General features: G+C 36.8%; 1 protein-coding gene across 11 annotated transcripts in view; it reads right to left on the reverse strand.

Annotated features, from left to right (window-relative positions):
• Positions 1–22829, reverse strand: part of GRID1 (glutamate ionotropic receptor delta type subunit 1) — a 584921-nt gene that overhangs the window by 404432 nt on the left and 157660 nt on the right. The window contains exon 1 of one of the 11 annotated variants that reach the window (XM_038181266.2): positions 648–807. The exons of the other annotated variants lie outside the window; for them this stretch is intronic. Coding sequence (XP_038037194.1) covers positions 648–669 — 22 coding nt within the window. The 5' untranslated portion in view covers positions 670–807. Of the gene's footprint in view, positions 1–647; positions 808–22829 lie in introns of those variants that run through there. 11 annotated transcript variants of the gene reach the window in all.

Below are 22829 nucleotides of genomic sequence, written 5' to 3' on the forward strand. Positions count from 1 at the left end.
AACAAGTATCAGGAGAGAATCAGTCCACAGCATACCGAACACAGTGGTTGCTACCCAGCATAAAATAGATAAGCAAGTACAAAGTATTTCCTGGTACACCTCTTTTTTCACAATTTGTACTGCTCGTTTGAACCCCATAACATATCAAAGTCATCATCATCAGCTTATTCTGGTTTTCTAACAATGAAGGGACAATGCAGAAGTCAAACTGCACTAAAACAAACAGTATGCAAGTCTACTGAAATATACTTTATAATATTTTAAACATGCATATATATATACATATTATAATTACTGAACATGCAATAGAGTTGTCTCTGCAGGCACAACAGTTACCTGCCCGTGACTTCCAGGCATCCAACATATCTCAATACCAGGTAAGTAGCAATCCAATAACTCCCTACCCAAAGGAGCTGTTAGGGCTACAAAGTGGATAGATTTTTCCTCAGTCTTGTGGTTGATATTTGACTTCTTGCGCCCCAAATACTTTCCATACATCGATCTCACAATAAGGTAGCCCTAGAAAAAATTTATGCCTTACCTAGCTCACAAAAATAAAACATTTCTCCCAAACAAATGAAAACCATATCCTCAAAATGGGTAAAAGCAACCCCCCAAAAAAGTTATAAATAAATCTTATTTGTTACCTGCACAGGCAATTAATATCATCTCCTTCTAAAACAGAAAAATACTACAACTGTGCTCAAAGGCAGATGTCCAAAAGACCACAACACCTTCCCCCCAGGAGCACCACGGCCATCTTTCTGCACCCAGCAAGGTAACACTCCAGCCAGGCCTTGCAAATTCCCTTTTAAAAGTTCCCCACAGCTGCCTTCCCCTGCTGCACATCAAGCCCACATGCTGCTCTCCAATCTGCCCGTCACCTGGAGTCATCTGCTGGCCCTTAATTGAACCCTTTAACTACCCTGTATATCTATGGCATGTATAAAACTGTTAGAAATCATACAACAAAACAGAGGTGAATTCAAGGTACCTGCTAAAAGGATTGTGTAAATCTAGGCTTGTCCCTTTTTCTGTTGAAGTCGGTTGTAACTATCCCCATTGATTTCAATGCAACAAGGTCAGCTTTCCTGCAGGGGAGCTGCTATATTCCATGGTGTTCAAGGAGAGAGCGCATCAGGAGAAAGATGCAGGCTTCTGTCCCTCAGTGATGGGAGCAATCAGTCTTTTCACTGACAGACAGAGAGTTCAACTGGAAGAACTGCTGCAGATGCAAAATTTGTCCTCAACAGAATAAAAAAAAATATTTCTCGAGCCCAAAAAGATGCATATCCATATCTCCGAGAGGCAGAAGTTTTGCTATTGACCTTGCTAGAAGCAGGATCAGGAATACTTCTTTCTTCAAGAAACCACGTTCTCCACTGAATCAAAGTAATGAACAGGAAGTCAATAACACCTCATTTATTCTATAGCATTCCTATAAAATTCATAATAAATATTTCTGGTGGTTTTCCTAAATATCACTTAATCCTCAATACTCGTGTTAAGATAATGGAACTTTTCAAGAAGAGACTGAAACACAAACTACAATCATCTGCACAAGACGAAAGTCTTGATAAATTGATGATGCCAAACAAATGCGGGCAGTTGTTTCCCTCTGCATCTGAAAGCTCAGTTTCTTGAGTTTGTCATATTTAATAAACACTATCCATTAGATGATGGAGAAAATGAATCCTGCTGCATGCAAGTAATATAAAAAATTCATTTGAATTGCTGGATTTCATCTAAAAAACATGGCCCGTTTCCAAAGGGAAGTAGTAAAAAGTAACATCATTTGTTTTAGCATAATACATACTTCATATGGGTTTGTTGTTCTTTATATGTTGCTAGATTTTACTTAACTCTTAAAATTAAAATCTATATTGTGCTACATTTATTTCTGCACAAAGTAACATATTTGTAAGCATAATGCACACAGCAATAATTATGTCAAAAGATTCTGAAAATAATATCAAGTAAAACAATAAATATTTAATTTAATAAATAATTAATATATGGGTAGATTGTGGCTTCATGCAGCACAAGCTTGAGAAAGACACAGTGCATTGGCTGCAGCCATCAGTCGTCCAGGGAAACATTAGAAGTCCCAGGTGTGAAGAGGGTATTAATCTGAGCTTCTTCTTCCGTGAGCAAATATATAAGCAAAGTCCCAGTTGCCTGTCTCAAGAAGTTCTGAAAGTTTCAACCAGCCAGTGCTACTAAATCCCTTGAAGGCTGTATAAGCACTTCTATCTCCATTTCATAAAATAAAAATAAATGCATTAAAATAATAATTTTTAAAAAGTGTTAAGACAAAATGACAACCACTGCCACGACACACCCTTCATAGGAGTTCAACTCCGAGGCAAAGGGATACAGCAGAACAAAGTTGGATAAAATGAGGGAAGGTTTCTCAGAGGGCAAAGAAGAATGAAATCCGGTTCCTAGCCATGACTCCACAATAAACCTGTTAACTCCTTTAATAATCTCTATCATGAGTTTCTTATCTACAGAAAAAAATTAGCTGTTCTCTGAAGGTATGAGGAGATCATTTACATTTGTTAAATAAGCAGGCCACTTGGATTGCAGTGCCATAAAGTGAAAAGCTTTATTATAAACTTAGATGCAGTCATGATAATTATGCCATTTTATTAGTAATAGCCAGCATTTATCCAAGGCAGGATACAAATCCCTTAGGGAATAATTTTAAAACTCTCCATAATCTTAAGGAGTCCACAATCTAAAAAATCTAAAATCTAAAACACGCATTTAGAAGATGCATTCTAGAACCTTTGTCAACAACCCCAAAAAGAGAATGAAAATATCTCACATTTCTCCTTTCACTGACCTCTCTTTACTTCACCTGAACTGCAGTAGAATCAATATCTTACCAAATCATACCTAATTCTCACAATCACAAAATTCATTTGCTCAGAAAGCAATAAAATCTTAACATAAATCACTCTAATTGTTCACCATAATAAAAGACTTAAGAGTGACTCTTCATCCATGCTATTACTTTTTAATATCAATTTAAGTAAAACATATAGAATACAGAGAAAAAAAAATATATGGCTTGAAGTTATACTGCTTGCACATCAGGCACCTGGACTCTAGCAACTGGATTATTGTCTATTCTCTCTGACATCCATTTCTACATGCTCCACAAAGATCCAGTATTGTGAATATTTACCCTAAATCTGAGGCAGTAAGGTGAAAGAGGGAAATAGAAAGAAGACAAAAATGTTACTTGATATTTGTTGGGCCATACTGCAAAATGAAATGCCCTTTATCCATCCCAGGCTCTTCCCTCCATGCCTGAACAACCTTTTCCCTTTCTGCCAAAGCCTGTATGCAGGAAAACTTTCCTAGTTCCTATCACCATCATCCCTCAGAAACATGGGGAGTGAGTCCCCCGTCATTATCCATCTGCAAAACACTATAAAAGTACCTTATTTAATTTCCCTGGTGATGAAACATCCTTAAAAGGAAGGTTTCTATATCAAAAAAAATTGTCTTCTAATAAGCAGGAAAAATTACCCAGGTTTTCACCATTTAGGTACTTCAAGATTAGTTTGGTACTCACCACTTTGATGGTGTATTTGACTTAAGGGTCCGAGGACCAAGAATGCAACATAAAATAAAATAAAATAAAATAAAATAAAATAAAATAAAATAAAATAAAATAAAATAAAATAAAATAAAATAAAATAAAATAAAATAAAATGCAAACCATAAACCTCGATTACCATCAACACCTTCAAAACCTCTAAATTCCCGGTCTATTTGAAAATGCACCCTCCATTCTAGCTACAAATAGTGAACTCCTGATGTGGTTGCCAAGAAACCAGTACTTGCAATTCAGAGAGTTCATGTTTGAGAGATATTTGCACTTAAAAACAGTTATGAAAGCAAAACTGAAGTAAACCTGAAAATGTGCTATAATTCCTCTTAAACTTTGTCAGCATCATGCTAAAACAAAGCACATATCCCATACCTCCCATTCTCACATTATTATGTTATCTAAGAAGTATCTGTGGACTGTCATTCTAAATTTTATTCTGAAACACTGATTACCCAGGTACTTTGTCACACCTGCACTTTCCGGGTTTTGCTGACATCTCTTCATGAATTGTCACACTGTCACTAGGGTCCTCACCAACACCACGCTCTTCTAACTCATTGTCCCACTTTGTAGATTGCTGCACTAGTTCCCTGATTAAATCCAGAGTTAATCACGATTTACGTGCTGTAAAGCACCTTGGGAGACATGGCATGAAAAGTACTAAAAAAAATGCATTTGAATTTGATTACTCTGTATCTTCTCAAACCTATTTATATGTTAAAGACTTTCTTTTATTACATTCAATATTATGTTTCATACAAACTCCGGTCTCAATCCAATTTTTCTGTGCCATTTTTAATTATTAGCATTACTATTTGCAACTAGAGACTTTGACAAGGTTGGGTCCTCTTTGTGCTAGACCCTGTACAGACATAAAATGAATGACAGTTCCTGACAAAGAGAATCTGCTAGGTGTAACAGCCAGTAAAAGACATGAAGGATGAGATACAACTGTCTGAGACAAGCCAAAAGAAAGTGGAAGGAAAACAGCAAGGGAACAATAGAAAGTTGTCTTGTAACTCATTTAAACAAAATCAGTTCCTGCTCTTTAACTTCTTCAAAATATATCTATTTTCACTAGCTTTCAGTTAAGCAATTTTGAAAAAAAAAAAAAAAAAAAAAAAAAAAAAAAACTCACTTTTATGGGATTGAGAATAAATAAAACATGTAGACAAGAAAGTTACAGTTCATCCTGAAAATCTAAATCTAAAGATTGAACTTCTATGAGATTCACCAGCACATTCCTGTGTTTACCTCATAGCATCTCATTACAACAGAGTACGTCATATTATGACCTACAACAGATTTCTGTTATTGGGATTCCATAGATACACATTAGAAGACGTGATAAGATGTGCCTTGACACTTCCATTGCTCTGGAGACAGTCTGTTTTGCAGCTTTTTATCTGATCCTTGCTCCACTAACTTACTCAAACAGACACTTTTACTTTTTTTTTTCCTTTTTCACTTCTTCTTTTTCTTCAAATTTTGTCCAGTCAGGGTGTCATGGTAGAGGTATGAAAATGATGGGAGTGGTCCCTGAGTTAGACAGAAGAGTAAATGTGTGTGAAGTGGGAATGGTAAAACTCTGTGAGGTGTTCTGCAAATCTTTCAGGAATAAGCAGCAATTCAGAAAGGGTAGAAGGCCTCAAAATGGTATGATATAACAAAAGTTTCTAAAGGAGCTTCCCAGCATATTCTCTGAGATCAGTTGACCTTCCACTCTTCAAATGGATAGCTTTTCCAAAAGGAACAGATATCACTGAAGATTGTTTGTGGCATATCCAATATTATTTTGGATTATTAGTATATTATATTAGTATTATATGACATCTGATTTCCAATGCCAATTTTCAAGGAAAGCAAGACAAAATGCACAGTATAGCAGACCAAATAATCTAGCCACAGATTTAGAAATCTACAAGGATACATTTACATTTTCCCTTTGAGGAACGTTTATTTCGTTTAATAAAGAAGAACAAAAGAATTAGGAAAAAGTCAGGGTCATGGCTGTACTTTGGCTTAGTTCAATTAATGCATTCTACCAGTTCTTGTATCCTGAACTCTATCATAACACCTAATTTTTGTTTTTAAAAAATATCTTTTTTTTTCTTTTTTTAATATGAAAAAAATGTCTTTCCTCTGTTTAACTTTGCCATCCATAACAGGATTTCCTTTACCACAATGTGTGATAAGCTATAACTAAACCACTTTAATTTGATAACAGCATAGGGTTCTGCAGTATCAAATAAAATAATAAACCCACCACCTTGCAGACTTGCAGGCAAACAAGTGGAAATTGTAAATTCACAAAAAGAAATTCACAAAAAGAACATTCTTACTTATCTGATCAGTCCTGTCAATCTTCATGTATTAAGGTTATACATTTACAGCATTATCCTATTTACCATCTTAAAATATACAGAGCTTTAAGTCTAACCTCTCTAAATATCAGTGACAAGCAAAATTCTGTTCTGATAAGGAACAATTATCTTTCTGTTTAAGAAAGCAAGTGAAGGAAAGAAATAAAATCAATTAACACCATCTGTCTCTAGCAGCCACTGCAATGCCCCTTATTTTAATTTCTGTTTTTATTAAGGCCTTCATCTAAGCAGAGATATCAGAATAGAAATCTAAAATGGTGCCAGAACAGGTTTATACTTGTGATGACTGATGACTCGGAATCATAATTTTTTAGTCACTAGACAAAGAAAGGAGGAGGAACAGGGGGTGGGATTGCATTGTGGTAATTATTAGTCTATGTTTATTAGGAAAAGATGTTTTTAAGCAGTCTAAAATAACACAGTATACAACATAAAGAAAATATGCACACATGCAAAACAAGTGAGGAATTTCTCCTTAACTTTTTATACAAATACAGATAGTACAATAGCAAAGCTGAGCAAGCTGATTTTATTCCTGATTTCCCTTTTCAGCATCTATGTCAAGAATGAACTCCGTTTATGAAGTGTATTCTCATAACAAAACAGCAACCAAGTTTTATTTTTATATCACAGGATGTACTCTTTTAAATGATCAAGGTCACTCTTATACAAACTTGTTCTCACTCTAGTTGTGCCTGTATCAGCCTTTAAAGAATTCAAAACAAACAGTAACGATATTCTAGGGGTTCTTTGATTACTGTCACATTCATCACCATTGTCCAAAACCCAGACATTTGCCAAAGTGACTCAGCAGTTGGCCCTGTGCTGGCTGGAGAAAGCTGAGTCACTGCTTCTGATCTGACAAAAATGTCCTGCATCAGATTCAGTATACACATCAGTATGTTGTTTACCAGCCTAGGAGGAAAATAAATTATTTCTATGAGTCACAGAGGGAAGGGAAAAAACACAGAAATGAAAATGAATGATAGGAACACAGAACAACCGGAAACAATAAACCAAACTCTGACATGCACAGAAAGCAGGAACCGAGTGCCAGGAAAAGACAAATACTGCTATAGTTTCAGATGTCTTCTTTTTTGATAACAACCACAAAGATTAGTGTTTGCTGCCAGCTAAATCACGAAGAAAAATCTTCTACTGTCCTGTACATTAGGCTGTATATTAGATTGTATTGAACTGTGTAATTAGGCCATCACTAAATTAAGTACAGCAAAAGTTCAAATTCACTTTATATAAATATTAATATGCTAAATTAAAGGTTTTGCTTGGTGAAAATCAATAGTGATATATTCGTGCATCATCTTAACGTCTAAGATGACATGTTTCCGTTCCATTATAGAGCTTCAGATTCGCCGTGATTAAAGAATCAAAGCGATGAGGATGAACCTTTCAGAACCAGGCAGGAGGGATCAGCTCAGCCCTAGTTCTGGCAGAAAGAAACTCATCACCAATAAAATGAACTAAGGAAGGAGGGTGTTTTCAGTGTATCAACTGAAAAGTATAATCAAGAAGAAGATTACAAGCATGCTTGTTCTGAATGATTCATGAAGCATAATTTCTGCTCTTGCCCGGGTAATTAGAAGGCTTTCAATTCCAGTGCAGATATCTGTTTGGGGGCATTTCTCATTCTCAAACCTATTAAGCTAATAGAGTCTTTTCTTGCTTTCAAACATTGACATCAAGGCAAGAGGTGTAGAAATGTAAAACATGCTTTCATCAGTCTGTAAGAGTCCAAGATTTAAAGTTCCCCAGTAACAGTCAAGGAGGAAAGAAAAACCTGCTGCAGGGTGAATTTCTGAGTACCTCTGTGGTACCCTTGGTCAGAAAGGAAACTTATGGAAAAGGCACACAGTGGGGAATTTCAAAGGATATCTGTAGGGCAAAACATATCACATCTACTCACAAGACCTTTTGACTCTGATCTTAGTAATTAAGGAAGAAAACCAAAAAATAAAAACAACCCATGATCAAAAAACTACTGCTGACTCTGCTTGGAAACTTAGGAGAACTCTCAGCGTAGAAGACTGATCTGAGTGCCTACACCTGCAGACTTTACAAAGATTAGGTTTACAAAACAGAGATGTGTTATTTTATGCTGTGTGATGAGCTAGTTTATTAGATCATTTTAATTTGCTTCTTGCATTATGTCTTAATGAATGTCTTACATTGGATAATGTAGAAAACTTGTAGTGAAAGATGAGCTTTTAGATGTAACATTCTCCTCCTCAGTCCAGCTCAGGAAAACATAAAGTTCCTAATAAAGGAGTGTCGAAGATCTGTTGATGAAGCATGAAAAATTTTCCTGAATAAACTAACAGCCTCTTGGGAGAGTGAAAAACACTTCCTCAAACAACATCAGAATGCCTGTCCTATTTTTAGCCCTTCCCAAATGTTTTTATTTTATTGTCTTTGTTGTTATTTTCTAAGTAGTTTCTTTTTATAAGGTATGTTAGTGGTTTCTTTCCACCTTCAGAATAATATTTTTTAATTCTCACTCTGGCCTTAAGAATTCCCCTCACATACTCTATCGGCATTACTGTAAACATTTGTAACACTAAGTAGCTCTAAAATGTAATCTAAACTTTTGACACAGGTTTTAGATTTTGTAGAAAGACAGCTCAACAACTGTCATAGCACAGCACTTTTGCCTGCTCTGGATTAAAAAATGACAGAAACATGAAATATCCTACGTTCTCATCAATCACCTCAGCCATCCAGTTACAGACCTTTTTTTCCATTATTTTTACAGTGTCTTTTTATTCCAGAAAGATTATCCATAACAGAGTTTAAGGGGAAGAAGCTCCATCCATTCTCTAGTCCTTTAAATGATTGTTTACTTTGTTCTAAAGCAAGATGGTCTGAAAAGCCTGTTTGCTGTAGCTTTTAGCTACCTGAGATAGGGAGCCAAGCTTTACAAAATTGTTTCAATTTTAAGTTACTACAGGGCAGAGAGTGACTAAATTTCATGCAATCCTAGCTCCTGGCTTCACAGTATTCCTTGATTAAAATTCTCTGTTCGCTGGACACTTGCATATCTATGTGAGTGCACATACACAGCCTTCTGGCAGCCTGCGTTCAGGTGATTATATTAGGATGGAATTATACTCATTCCAAACTTTTGTGGTCACTTTTACCATAGCAGAAGAAACAAAGAACTTTAGACAACAAGGTATAATGATATGCTAAGGAGATAAAAGGGAGAAAACTTGTCAATAAGTTTATTGACAACACTACCCAACCTCTGCAAGATCAAATCAGTAATAGGGATAGAGCAGGCTGCAACCTTACTCTAGGAGTCAGTAACTGAGATTACATCTACAACAATAATACACATTTTATTTTTCTGTTTCAAAACAATAAATGAGAGAAATATTGAACATTCATCCTTCTCCACTCTCCCCTACACTTGAATTTCTAGACTTTTACAGGATGCAGAGATTTTATGATATTCATTTTCTATTTTACAGCAATAAACAGTTTGGGTTGTTACAAAGCAGCAAAGCATCAATGGTCTAAGGGATTAAGATGTGTAATTTTATGACTGTCTTCCCCCCTGGCTCCTGGCATTTTACAGACACAACTGTAGTCTTGTGGAAATGTCCAGAGGCAAGAAAACATTGATTCCAGTTCACAGAAGCAGGCCTGCAGGGCGCAGTGAATAAGTATCCCAAGCAACATTACACATCCATTATCCGTGGCAGAACCAGGATATTCTAGGTGAACAGAGATCTTCTGGAACTCTGGAAGAAAAAAAGATCTGCCTGAGGGCTGGAAGGTTCTGCAGAGGGATCTGGATAGGCTGGATTGATGGGCCACATGCAGCTGTGTGGCACTCAACAAAGCTAGATGCTGGTGCTGCACTTGGGTCCTAACAACCTCATGCAGTGGGACAGTCTTGTGGAAGTGTTGCTGGAAAGCTGCATGGCAGAAAAGGGCCCAGGAGTGCTGGCTGACAGCTGGCTGAACATGAGCTGGCCCAGGGACCAGGAAGGCCGACGGCAGCAGGAAAACTGTGGTCAGCTGGACTAGAGAAGTGACTGTCCCTCTGTACTTCGCACTGGTGAGCCCGCACCTCAAGTACTGTGCCCAGTTTGGGGCCCTTCACTACAAGAAGGACATCAAGTTGCTGGAATGCATTCAGAGAATAGCAGCCAGGCTGGTGAAGGCAGTAGAAAACAAGACACATGAGGAGTGGCTGAGGGAAGTGGGGTTGTTTTGTTTGGAGAAAAGGAGGTTCACGGGAGACTTCATCTCTCTCTATAACTACCTGAATGCAAGAAGGGCATCAGTCTGTTTTCACAAGTGACAACTGATAGGACACAAGGAAATGGCTTCAAGTTGTTCCAGAAGAGGTTTAGACTGGATATCAGGAAGAATTTCTTCACAGAAATGGTGGTTAGACATCAGAACAGGCTGCCCAGGGAGGTGGTGGAGTCAACATCTCTCGAGCTGTTTAAGAGGCATGTGGATGTGGTACTTAGGGACATCTTTTAGTGGTGGACTTGGTAGTTAGGTGGATGGTTGCACTTGATCTTTAAGGTCTTTTCCAACCTAAATAATTCTATGACTCTGGTTGAATTATATAGTTCCTGGGCTTGACTTAAGAAGTTAAGGAGACTTAACCTATGAAAGCATGCTTTCCCATTCCACAGAACAGGGTGAATTTATACAACAAAGTAAGTATGGTTATACAAAACCCTTCAGTATAGTGGATAGAGCCTAAAATTGTCTTTCCACTAGCTAGACTAGGAATATGAAACCAAGCTTTCATAAAGCTCAGTAGTCTTGCATATAACCTATAAAGATGAAAGGCAAAGTAATCTGAATTGCACTGAAATTCATTCCGCAATAATAATTGTTACCAATGTCTAAGCCAGCTTGTTTAAAACAAACCAACAGATTCTACTACAATCTAAAATGCAGACACATTTGTGAGTTGGGGTTCTAGCCTGGGACGTGACAAAACAAGTTACCACTTTCAGTTCTGCCTTACACATCTTCTTTCACATTAGGAAAGCCACAGTCCAACCTGTGGTTCAGTTACCCAGTTTTAAAATAAGGATAGCAATTTTCTGCTAAGAATATCACTTTTCTGACTCAGAATTTTGTTCAGGAGCAAACTGTAACAAAAAATCATAAAACACCAGGAAGCATTGTGGTCACCTCAAAGAAATACCCAAGAAACATACTGGTAAACTTTCTTTTTCCAGGAATCTCTCTAGCCCATTATTCTCACTGGAAGACTGTTTATCACTAGCCATTAAATTCTTATATTTGCAGTTATTAATTTCTCATATCCTAAATGCAAAGAAATTTAATTAAACTTATGTTAGATCCCTCTTTACAAATAATCTCTCATTTATTTTTCATATAAGCAACCGTAAAATCCTTTCTTCCCCCAAGTTACATATTTGTAGTTTACATTGCCATATGCTAATGCTTCAGAGTTACAAAAGCTAACAAGCTGCTGAAATTGCAAGCTCTACTCTATGTAAAACAAGCCTAAAAAGCAAAATAAAATAACTTGTAGCATGTATTACAGAAATATATATATATAAAATAGAACTGTCCTATAATAACTATAATAACTCTAATTCATAGTTGGACCAAAGTAATATCCTTGAAAAAGAGCTGTGACCTTCCTGAAGGAGGGCCCTGTCATTTACTCATCCCCTCTGATAGGGCAGAGTAATTATGCTCTTCTAGCTTCCTATGAACTACAAGGGAATGTGCCACCCTTCTTTTCCAAAGACGTCCTTTGATTTACTCTCTGGAGACTCATTTCTCTCCCCTAGTACTAACAGGCATCTCTACACTATTTCTTTTTGCTCCAAAATAATGATAACTTCACTTATCTGTCTCCTCCACTGTGTCACTGCATTCATTACTCTGAACCTCTCCAGCTTCTGAAACAATAGGATTCTGATCCAGACAACTCCTGGAAAACAGAATGCATCTTTCTTCCATTAAAACAAAGCCATCAAGGAAGACAAAGAGAGAGCGATTGGAAAACAAATGCTGAAGGAAATCTCTGAGAGTCACAGCCAATGAAATATCCATAGGATAAAACAAACAAATAAATATGTAAAATAAACTATTCAGACACTCAGGACAGCAGACAAGAACCAAGGAATGTCCTTTTAAAACCTACTCCCCTTGGATTTTACCAGATTCCAATGGGACAAAATGTTTAATATTACATTTATAAAGCCTTTATTGTCCATCTTTAGAAATTCTCTGTATTTAAGCATTTATTGACACTGAGAGGAAGAAGTTTATTCTGGCAGTTTTAAATGAATACAAGATTAACAATTGTATAAAAATTAAGGACTGAAGTTCCTTTAATTTATTGTTTTGAGGTGAATATTTCACTTTCTGCAACAAATCCTTACCCCTGGGATTATATACTTGCACAATAAATAAAGGATTATCTTCACCTACAGGAAATAAAGAGATCCCCTTTGTGTTGTATACACCATAAATGTTCCTTTTATTGTTAATATAGTGATTTTTTTTTCCATTGAGCCAAGGACAAAATTACAGTGATTATTCTCCTTTCTGAACTATTTTTCCTACTTTATGGACATGGTCAACTTTTTCAAAGGGAAGCTGCAGTCTAACCTAGTAGAAAGATCTTTGCATCCAGAACTCTAGGTCTGCATGCTTGTACTAGACAAGCTTTAAACTCTCTACCAGTAATTGCTTTTGAAGTTGATGAGCCAAATAACCTGGTCTGATTTGTTGGTTGAGTGCAATACTGACTACTAGTATTCACTTTATATTGAACCTACATAAACTCATTTGGGGAATTCCTAATCCTGAGAGAAGACAAATAGCTTGGTGGGCCATCTGAACAATGGCCAAAGAATACTGATTCAAACAATGAACATCTGCTATTTGAACATCTCAGAAAACAACTTCTTTCTTCTAGAGACAGATCAACATTATTTATTAACTGGAAAATAAATAAATAAATAAAAATGCACTCCTGTCATAAGAAACTGTGGTGAAGACCCCCTTAACAAGTGTGAGAAATGTGTATTTCGCCCTCTGATACTCATATGGATTGTGGAATCTACATCCTTGGAAACACTCAGAATTCAACTGGACAAGGTCTTCAGCAACCTCGTCTCCACTGGCCCTGCTCTAAGCAAGGGGACAAGAGGACCTTCAAAAATTTCCTCAACACTGCATTATCCTATGATCCCCCTTCTTTTGAAATTAACTCTACTCTAGGGTGTCTTCACTGAACCAAAACATTTCAGTTTAAGTTACCACTTTGATATATAACCATTGGTACTATTACTCAAGGTTTCTGTCCTTACATCTCTATTTCCATTTCTTCTAAAATAACAGTGACCAGGGCTGAAGTGTTTCAAATTATCAGTAGTCACTAATACAAGGAGAAAGCAATTTCTTTGGTCTAATTTAATGCACTTCTGAATCCTGTAATTTATTTTGATTCTGTGTTCTCTCTTCCTTTCCAGGCACTCTGCCAAAGAAGTTAAAGAGGGTTTTTCTAGCTAGATTTCCAATATTCTTCCCAGTTTGGTTTGTTGAAGTCTACAGACATAGGTGGATTCACGGCACAGAGCCAAGCTGAAGTCATTAGTAAGCATTAAGCCATATGAAGCTGGTATTAGAGTAGAGAAAGAGAACACCTCTTACTGTGGCAAAGTATACCTTGAGAAAAAGGAAGTAGACATCTTTTCTTCTAGAGCACATATAGATAGAAATGTTTCCCAAGAAAGAAATTTTTGTTTGTTCAAGAGTGATCTTACACAGAGAGCTCTTCAAGACTTTAGGAAGAGGCCTGAAGAGTTTTACCTTTGTGCCTGCATCTTGTACTTGACGAGGTACACAGGGACAGAAATTTTAGTCAATTTGTACAGTGGGCAGAATAGGATCTCCAAGAGGTATTATGCCATAAAGTAACTTACACAATAGTAATAATAATAATATGTGGAGCAATATGCATCAAATTTAATTATGGACTCTGTACTCCTTTATAGCCATTTACATGGTAAATGGACCACCCTGACACTTCACTGACTGCTTTTTAATAGCTCCTTTTCCTGGTAAAGAACAAAACGCAGTATGAAGTGTAATCAAACAGAAAAAACAGGAGGAGAGCTTCCACTTCTCTTTCTCCTGACCCCTTCCCTTTCTACAAAAGAGTAATCAGGCACATTAAAGACACTACTGCATGTTTTCTTGAACCAGCTGGCATCTTCACCAATCAAACATGGGACCCTGCCTCAACTCCCATCCACAAACGTGAAGATGCAGCTCCAGCTTGGACCTGAGGCACTGCTGAGGACACATGGGCTCTCAGGCCATGGATGCACATCCCCAGAGGGAGCAGGACAGAAGATCATGGGCTAGAGCATCAACAGCTGCCTGCACACTCCAGTGAGTGGAAAGCAGGCATGGACACACAAACCTTTCAAGGGCACTGTTCAAACCTTTCTTCCCTTTGTTAAAGTTTTCCTGGAGTATAAAGAGCTTCTACAGCTGAGCAATGATCCATAAAGGAACATCAAGGCCAAACACCACAGCCACCCCCTGATGGTTATGACAGGTGTACCAGCAGGGAAGGAATTTAAACCTCCATGCAAAAACACAGTTGCTTCAATTCCAAGCATCAGGACAATTTCTAATATTAAGTGTCTATAGCAGCATGGCTTTTACTCTGCCTGCCTGTTAGCTACAGAAACTATTTAGAGATGGTCACTGTCTATTACACAAAAATACTAACCTAGGAAATTAAATTACATATCATTGCCCCACAGAAAATGTACAGGTGCTCCATATAACAGCTATATGATACGAGGCTGCAGAAACAATGTGATGAGAATTTTCAAAATTGGCTTCACGTCTTCTTTCCCAATATTGGGTAAAGAATGGAATTTTTCACTTAAATAATAATAATATTAATAAAAGTGCCATGGAATATTTCCCCGTTAATTACCTGACCTCATTTGTCACAGTATGAGATGCTGAGCAATCAGCTCTCTGAAAACATCGCTTCTCAGTAACGTGCCAAAAAGGGGAAAGTAAAAATCCCATGTCCTTGTGTACAGAAAACAAGAGACTAAATTTATAATTAGAACACATCTAATAAGGGGGACTGTCCCCTGCTTTCATTTTCTTGTCCAACTAAGGCTGCTCCTACTATACACCTTGCTGAAGAAAACAGAAAAGAAACAAATTCAAAACATGGAGCTCACATTTAGTTCACAACATATTAAAAAAGAGTGAGGTGGTATGGCGTTACTTTATTCTAGACCTGAAGATTTCTACTGATTGTAGGCCAGTGTGAGAGCAAATGTTCTTCAGAAGGTAAAAATTATCTAAAGCAGAAAATATTCCCAATGATACCTGCGCATCTTTTATTTTTGAAGTTGCTTAATCTCTCCTATGTAACTTGTTTTAATACTACTGCATTCTCTGTATGTCATGTACTAATGTAATACTGAATACAAATGTATAAAAAAACTTTGTCCAGAAAGGAAAAATATAGTATAAAGACGAGCCTTAATAATAGAATTTATTATGATCATTCTCTAAGTGAAGAGATTAAATGAGGAAGGCTTTTTTGCACTACCAGATCCTGAAACACAATTTAACACATTTGTATTGTGTTAAAATAAAAATGGGGGGGGGGGGGGGGAGGGGGGGTAAATGGTAAAAGGACAGTTCAGTGTTGTTTCCTTTTCAAGGCTATAAGTGGTGACACAGTGCTCTTCAAGACTTCACCATTTAAAAAGGTTAACAGCAACTTGCTATCAGAAAGGACTTGCTATCTAAAAAGACTGATCACTTCAAAACATGAACTGTCGGTAGCATCCTGTATTTGTCAAATGCTGTTCTCTTAGTCCTTGATATTGATTAGCATTCCACTTGGATGAGGAGATAATGAAGTAGATTATTTTTTTCTGCAGTGCACCTGACACAATCAGAAAAGCTGACAAAGAATATTTTTCTACTTCCCAATTAGTCTGCCCCACCTATTTTCTTTTCTTTGAAGGCCACAGGGGAGAATGGATGGGAATTAAATTAAGACATTCTAGAAAATAACTGAGAACAGTAATGAGGTGCATTTAAATTCCACATGAGACACAGGAGGAATGAATTTTGTAAAGCAAATATCGTGTGTTGCCTCCTTTGCTAACTATGAAAATATAGAGTTAAAGTAGTTAAATATTTCTCTAAGGTTTTACATTCGTTATGTCTGCTACTATAGAAAGAAAAATCTTTCACCAAAATAATGTCTCTAACTTTAGAGCTGTTTTTCTTCTGGCTATATACAGAGACACACAGAGAAAATCTCACCCTGCATGTTCATGTACTGAAGGTGTCAGGGTAAGTATGGAAGTAATTGTGATTGCTAATTCAGTCACAAAACCAAAAGCAGACAATGACAATATGGATTTCTTCAACCAACAAGACACTGGGGCTGAATGTTAAGGACAACCCCAGGAGCATATAGCCTCTAAGAGGCTCACGCTATGAAACCTTCTTTCATGTTACTATTTATGTACTGGCTGTCCAGCCAAGTCTATTACATGGCTGTGCGATCCCAGCTTCCCGAAATGCTTGTGAGTTCAGCCAACTGCAGAGTAAAACAACCTGCTCTGGCACCTGTAGCAGGAACCCATCCTATTTAGGGCCCCATCCTCCCCTGCAGCAGGCAAATCTGTGTGAGGGAAGCACAGCAGGACCCTAGCATGGACAGAGCTCCACCCAGAGAAGTGAACAAAAGATGAAGATACTAGTATTTACTGTATAAAAGAGGAATGTGGTGTATAGATACTGCAAAGGTTTAAAAGGCACCATATTCAGCAAAAGACCCAGGGGAGCGGTTCATTTAGCTGTATCGCTAAGCCTTAATAACTTCAGCTAAACTCTGGGCTTTGCTGACTTACGGCCTGCAGCAGAGGAGAAATTTGTTTGCAAATGACTGTAGCTGCTTGACTGCCAAACAGAAACAAGTCTCATCCATGTTTCACATCATATACAACGCCGCCTCTGAGTATGATGCAGAAGCATAGAATATGCAGTCTGACCAGGATTTCTGTTAGTTCCAGGAACTGTACACAATCCTTTTCCCCAGCCTCTCCTCACCCCTTTCCTCCTGGGCTTCTTTTACCTTCATCTTTGGGGAAGTTGAAATTCATAGGATTTTTTTTAAAGTTTGGGATTTTTTAAGGCAAAAGTCCAATTGTGCTACTGTTGAGAATTGTTATTATCCCTTTTACAAGACTGAGCACAATTAAGAATATAAAGTTAAATTAACAAGACACTATGTTCTGAAGACAGGCTCATTCCTTTTTCCATGATCTAACTCTGATGTCAAGGTTTGATTTTGTTTGTTTGTGTTTTTCAAGACAGTTTTCAACATTGTCTGTCAAATCCCAATGACTGCATAAAAGCAAAAATGATTTTCTATTTACCTGACATCTCACCATACTTACCTAATCTACCATATTTACCATAATATGTAAGTACCATATTTACCTAAATCTCACCATACTGGAGATGCTTAGCTATAAATAACCAACAAATTCCAGAAAAAAAAAAAAAAAAAAAAAAAAACTTATTTTCTTTTCCTATGTTCAAGCAATGTCCAATTGTTTTCTACAAACTAAATAAATCTTTTTTTTTTTTTAATTGTTCTTTTTTTTTTTTTTTCCAGTTTTTCTATCAATTCCTCAGGCACATTTATCCACAACTCCAACAGCACAGTCTGCAAGCAAGTGAGATGTACGTTACCAAGTCTTGAACAGCTATTGTTTGCTCCACTGAGTAACAGTTAAATGATTTCCCTTTCAGGTTATTTTACTTGTTAATTATCTTTGAGAATTGCACTCATGTTTTTGTTTCTTATATAAAGCATTCACATTGTGAAGTATTACATTAATTACACTGTGTAGTATTAGTCATGTTACCTGGCACCACATTTGTGTTGTGTTATAATGTTTCAAAAGCCATCGTGCTGTGATAAGCTGTACTTTAAAAGAATATGACACTTAGAAATGCAAGATAATTTTTAATAAAATGCGTTTCTTAGAAATCAGAATGTATGTTCTAGATTAACATTCAGACACATTAGAAAGCCTACGGGAAAAGCATGGAAAATAAAAGGGTATGGCTTTGAAATATTACTCTTTTTTATTAGTTCTGTAAGCCAACAGAGTATTTCACAGAGTTCACATTTTAAATGCCTACTAAAATATTATGTTACGGATATAGTGTTGCTTCTTCAAATACAGCCTTTAAATGGTCTCTTAAAATTCTGCTAAAAAAGCAAAACAAAACAAACAAACAAACAACTTCAAATTCTTCTCAATTAACAATCAAGTCTTGGGCTTAACTAAAAAGGGCCGCACATAGGTCAGGCAGAAATCTTCACAATACTCCCTTTCCCAAGACGCTGCCTTTGGGAGTGTCATTGAAAGACTATAATGTGAGAGATGTGAGATTATCATGAAGAAATATAAAGAGGTCTTCAGCCTTTCACACGTAAATAAGATAGGATAAGAAACTTACACCCTATATTCAAAGTACTTTTGGAAATTTGCACTTTTTGGGGAAAAAATCCCAAAACTGCAAGGTAGAGAAGGGCATGCAGAGATCAGCCAGTAGTCTGATGACCACAGTATTCAAATGATATCTACTAACTAGCTTTATTCTGACTTATTCACAAATTAGCTTTATTCTGACCAATTTAGAACACCGGGGTCTCGTATCCCAGCAAGTGCCACGCCCAGGGGATGCCAAGACTTTGTGTAACTGCAACACCATACGTTTACATATTCAATCAGAAATAGCCTGATTTCACATCCCTCAATGTTTAAACTTAACTAGCAGGCTATTCATTATCTGAAATTAGATTCAGCCCCCTTCTCAGGAAAGTCTTTTATGGACCTGAGTGGCTATTCCTGCTGGTGCTTTCTCAACCAATTGGTATTTTCTGATTAAAACCAAGTTTTAATCATGTTTTTAAGGGGCAGTAGAAACAGCTTCATCTGCTTAAGCATATGACATATAGGGCTCAAAGGATGGTCTCTTTCCCTGCTTTCCAGCAAGGTGTGAAGTGCTATATGAAACTACCTCTTTTGCTTCTTCATAAAAATAAGAGCAACAAGTATTTCTTACAGAAGAATGAAGCATCTTTAGAAACAGAATTATATGTAAGCATTTAACAGTATTTGACAGCTAAGAAAACAGAAGGTCAAACTCTCCTCTTTGTAACCTAGCATCCGTGTTAATGGGCATGAATGACATGTTTTCACAGTAGTAAATATTTAAAAATTGAGCTTGATACTATTATTCTTTCCTGATTTGGTTTGGGTTACTACCACCCTTAAATAAAGGCATAAAAGCTGTCATAAAGGACATTAATGCATTGTTATGATTATTAATAAACATTTTCAGAACACTGAAAGTGTTTTGCTGACTGAACCCAGCAGTCAGTCCAAAACATAGAGCCCAGAACCACAGTTACTTATCTCCCACGTGACAACTTCTTCATCCCTTCGCTTTTGGCAAAATGATTTGGGAATGGGAGCCTAGGTGGTGTCGCCTACACTAACTTTTTTCTCTCCAGAGAAAAGTAGAAGTTTCACAACTTCTATATTTCTCTTGAGGCCTTTCATAGCTTGAAAGGGAAGCTTGCAGTGGTGGAGTTCTTCCTTGGCAGTCACCCTCACCTAAATTAAAGGTAGTAAAGTGCCTTTCAATCAGAAAGACATTTAGTACACAGTTTTTAAATCAGATGTTATGTTGTACTAAGTGTTAAACAAGCCTTCCTATTAAAATGAAAACCTCTCCCTGGACATAGCCATCACAGTATCAAACTTGTCCCTTCAACAACCCTGCAATCAGCACCCAGACTCCTCAGACTGAGCAAGGGGAGCTTGTTTATTCACAACTGCAAATCACAAAGCTATGGTGCTGACAGAGACTACAGATATGAACAAAATCTGTGGAGTATCTCAGCTAGATCAGATGAAAAAGAAGAAAGGAGGTCAGGCATGATCCGCTCTAACTCAAAGGATCGGTGATCACAACAGCCCTAGGGAGCAGGAAACCCGAGTTCAGCAGTCCAAGCAGAGGAGCTAGCACATAAGCTGAAGTTTCTCACCCTCCAAGACAACATTGTGTGCATCATCAGTGGTAGAACTATGGACTGGGAGGAACTCTGCATGCCAAAACTTCAGCCCCCACGGGGTTAGAAACTACTTCGGCAAAGGTCAGGAGAATCTTTGTGTTACCTAAATATTTAATTCATTTTCTATGTTTGGCACTCAAAACGCTCATGCTAGCAAAGCAGTTTCCTTCAATCCAAGTTTTTAGATGAAGCTTTGATATGCATTTGAATAGTTTTCATCAGACTGTGCCTTGTACAACAGTCACAATCACCTCTTATTTGCTAATTTACATTAATTTAGCTTTGCTGAAAGAGAAAACTTGCAAAGGGACTTGATAATATTTAATTTGCAAAAGATTAACATGATTCATTTTGAGGAGTATCTCATACCCAGGTATTTATTGTTAGGCATTGGATTGTTTTTTGGCTTTTATTATTATTATTTTTTTTTATTTTGGTGTGAGAGCAGAAAGGAAAAGAGGAAAAAGAGCAAGAGAATTAAAACAATAAAAAGGATTTTCAAGATCATATTTATATCAAGTAATTCCCATGAAATAAAAATATTTAGGGAGCTCCAACTGGAAAATAATTGTGATGTTTGTTCTCTGAAGACATTCCCTGAGTTTAAGTTTCATTTAAGAATTAAATAAGAGAGAGTTATTTTACACTGTTTCCTTAAAAATAAAACTAGTAGTAAAAACAACTGGCAAGAAAAAGAAAATTCTTTTCATTTTTTTTCACAGAAGCAAGCACAATATGTAGATTACTTAATTGGAGAATTCTTTTCACATGGGTTAGCTCTACAGGACATTCCTGTCTGAAATAACAAATGTTCAAGTACCTAATTACAAATGTTGCTATAAATAAGGTACTTTGTGCAACTATTTTAGTCATTATGCTAAATAACTACTGTAATCATTATATTTAAAATATGCTGAAATGTTGCAAGTATTCAGATTTGGTATCCTTGTCTTTTTATTCTGCATGTGAAATATAATGTTAACAAATATTTAACTTTGTAAATCACATTCAGTTATTAATTTTTTTCATCCCATTGACACATTCATCTCCAATTCCAGATTCCTTTCAGCTCACATTTATTGCACACCAAGCGCCCCACAATAATATCATTATCCTCACAGTGCCTATCAATTATTTCCTTTTAGAGCTGTTAATTTTGATATTGTAAACATCATGAATAATCAGATGAAAGAAAATAAAAAAAAACTGATAACCATCATCAATCCATTCTCTCATCTTCTCTCCTTGACAATTGCTACACAGACAGATTCAGACCAGTGTACCAGCAACACCTAAAGTGAAGCAGATCTGCTGTCCCTGCAATATGTTTAAATTTTTGTAGTTTTTTCACTCTTCCCCATGCTTGGCATTTCTCCTTTCTGTGCCAAATGCCACATCTACTGCTTGCTTTGCTGTCTTCTAGGTAAGGATATTAAGAAAATAGTAACAAAAACAAGAAAAGCAATTGGATCATTTGTAAAAAGAGTAATCAGTAAAACAACTACTCATTGACAGCCATATTCCATAGAGCTTCCATGATATGCCTCTGTGGAACAGCTGACTGGGAAACAGACTGCTCTGCCACCGTGAGCCCATATTACACAATATGCAGACATGTATGCACATGATATGCATGCATTTAATGGAATGTCTGTTTCTAAGTCAAATTGAAAAGGAGAGAATGGCGAAAAGAGAGTGGTTTTGCTTTTTTAGTGAAGAGCAGACAGGGGAGAGGACCAGGTGCTGCAACAGCAAGTGTAACACCAGTTGTAGAGCAAATGCAAGCCAAGTGCTGCCTGAACACCAAGACTGACATGTCAGTGTCAAAGGAGCCCTGCACATTCCTCTTCTGCAGAATGTCTTGGAATAGCTGTCTGCATGAAAGCAAGCAAATAAATAAAGAAAGGTCTGCTGGGACAAGTACAGCAAGACAATGTCAGAATACAAGTAATGAGACTAGCTGTTTCACAACAGTATCAAATTTGAGTACAAGATACCATGAATATCTGAAGTGAAACATTGCTATAAAAGTACTATATTTGGGGAAAATGAAGAAAAAGTTGTTTGAGGTGTTTTCTGTAACAGCTAAGACAAAAGACAAGAGACACAATGGTTTCAAAAATAAGATACTGAATTTTGAAGGCTATCTTTAGATTGCTTTACTACACATTCAGTGTTTCCCTCGGGCATTGCTTCATCTTGCTGCTTCACCCAAAACAAGTCAAAAAATAATGCTTTCCTTTTTAATCTTCTTGACTTTCAGTAAGAGCTGCTTTCCACTAGTATCTTATGGGACTCTGGAGCATAGGGAGGTTCAGCCCATTTGAGACTCACATAAAACCAAACAGTCCTTGAAAATGTAGATTCAGAATATGAAAAAAGCATTCAGATATTACCCCTTTGATATTATCTCTCCTATGTGAGAATTACTATGTTGTTTGGTTCATGTCTGAAGTTTTACATTAGACTACCAAAGTCAGGCTATTTTAATATGAATGTACGCAAACCAGTCATCTTAAAAAATATCTATAATAATCCTAGAAGCCCCACAAGCAGCAATTCTGTGTTCCTCATCCTTCCTAGCTACAGGAGCCTGTCTGTCATTACAAGAAAAAAAAAAAAA

Source organism: Anas platyrhynchos, chromosome 6 (genome assembly GCF_047663525.1).
Source record: "Anas platyrhynchos isolate ZD024472 breed Pekin duck chromosome 6, IASCAAS_PekinDuck_T2T, whole genome shotgun sequence".
Lineage (NCBI taxonomy): Eukaryota > Metazoa > Chordata > Aves > Anseriformes > Anatidae > Anas > Anas platyrhynchos.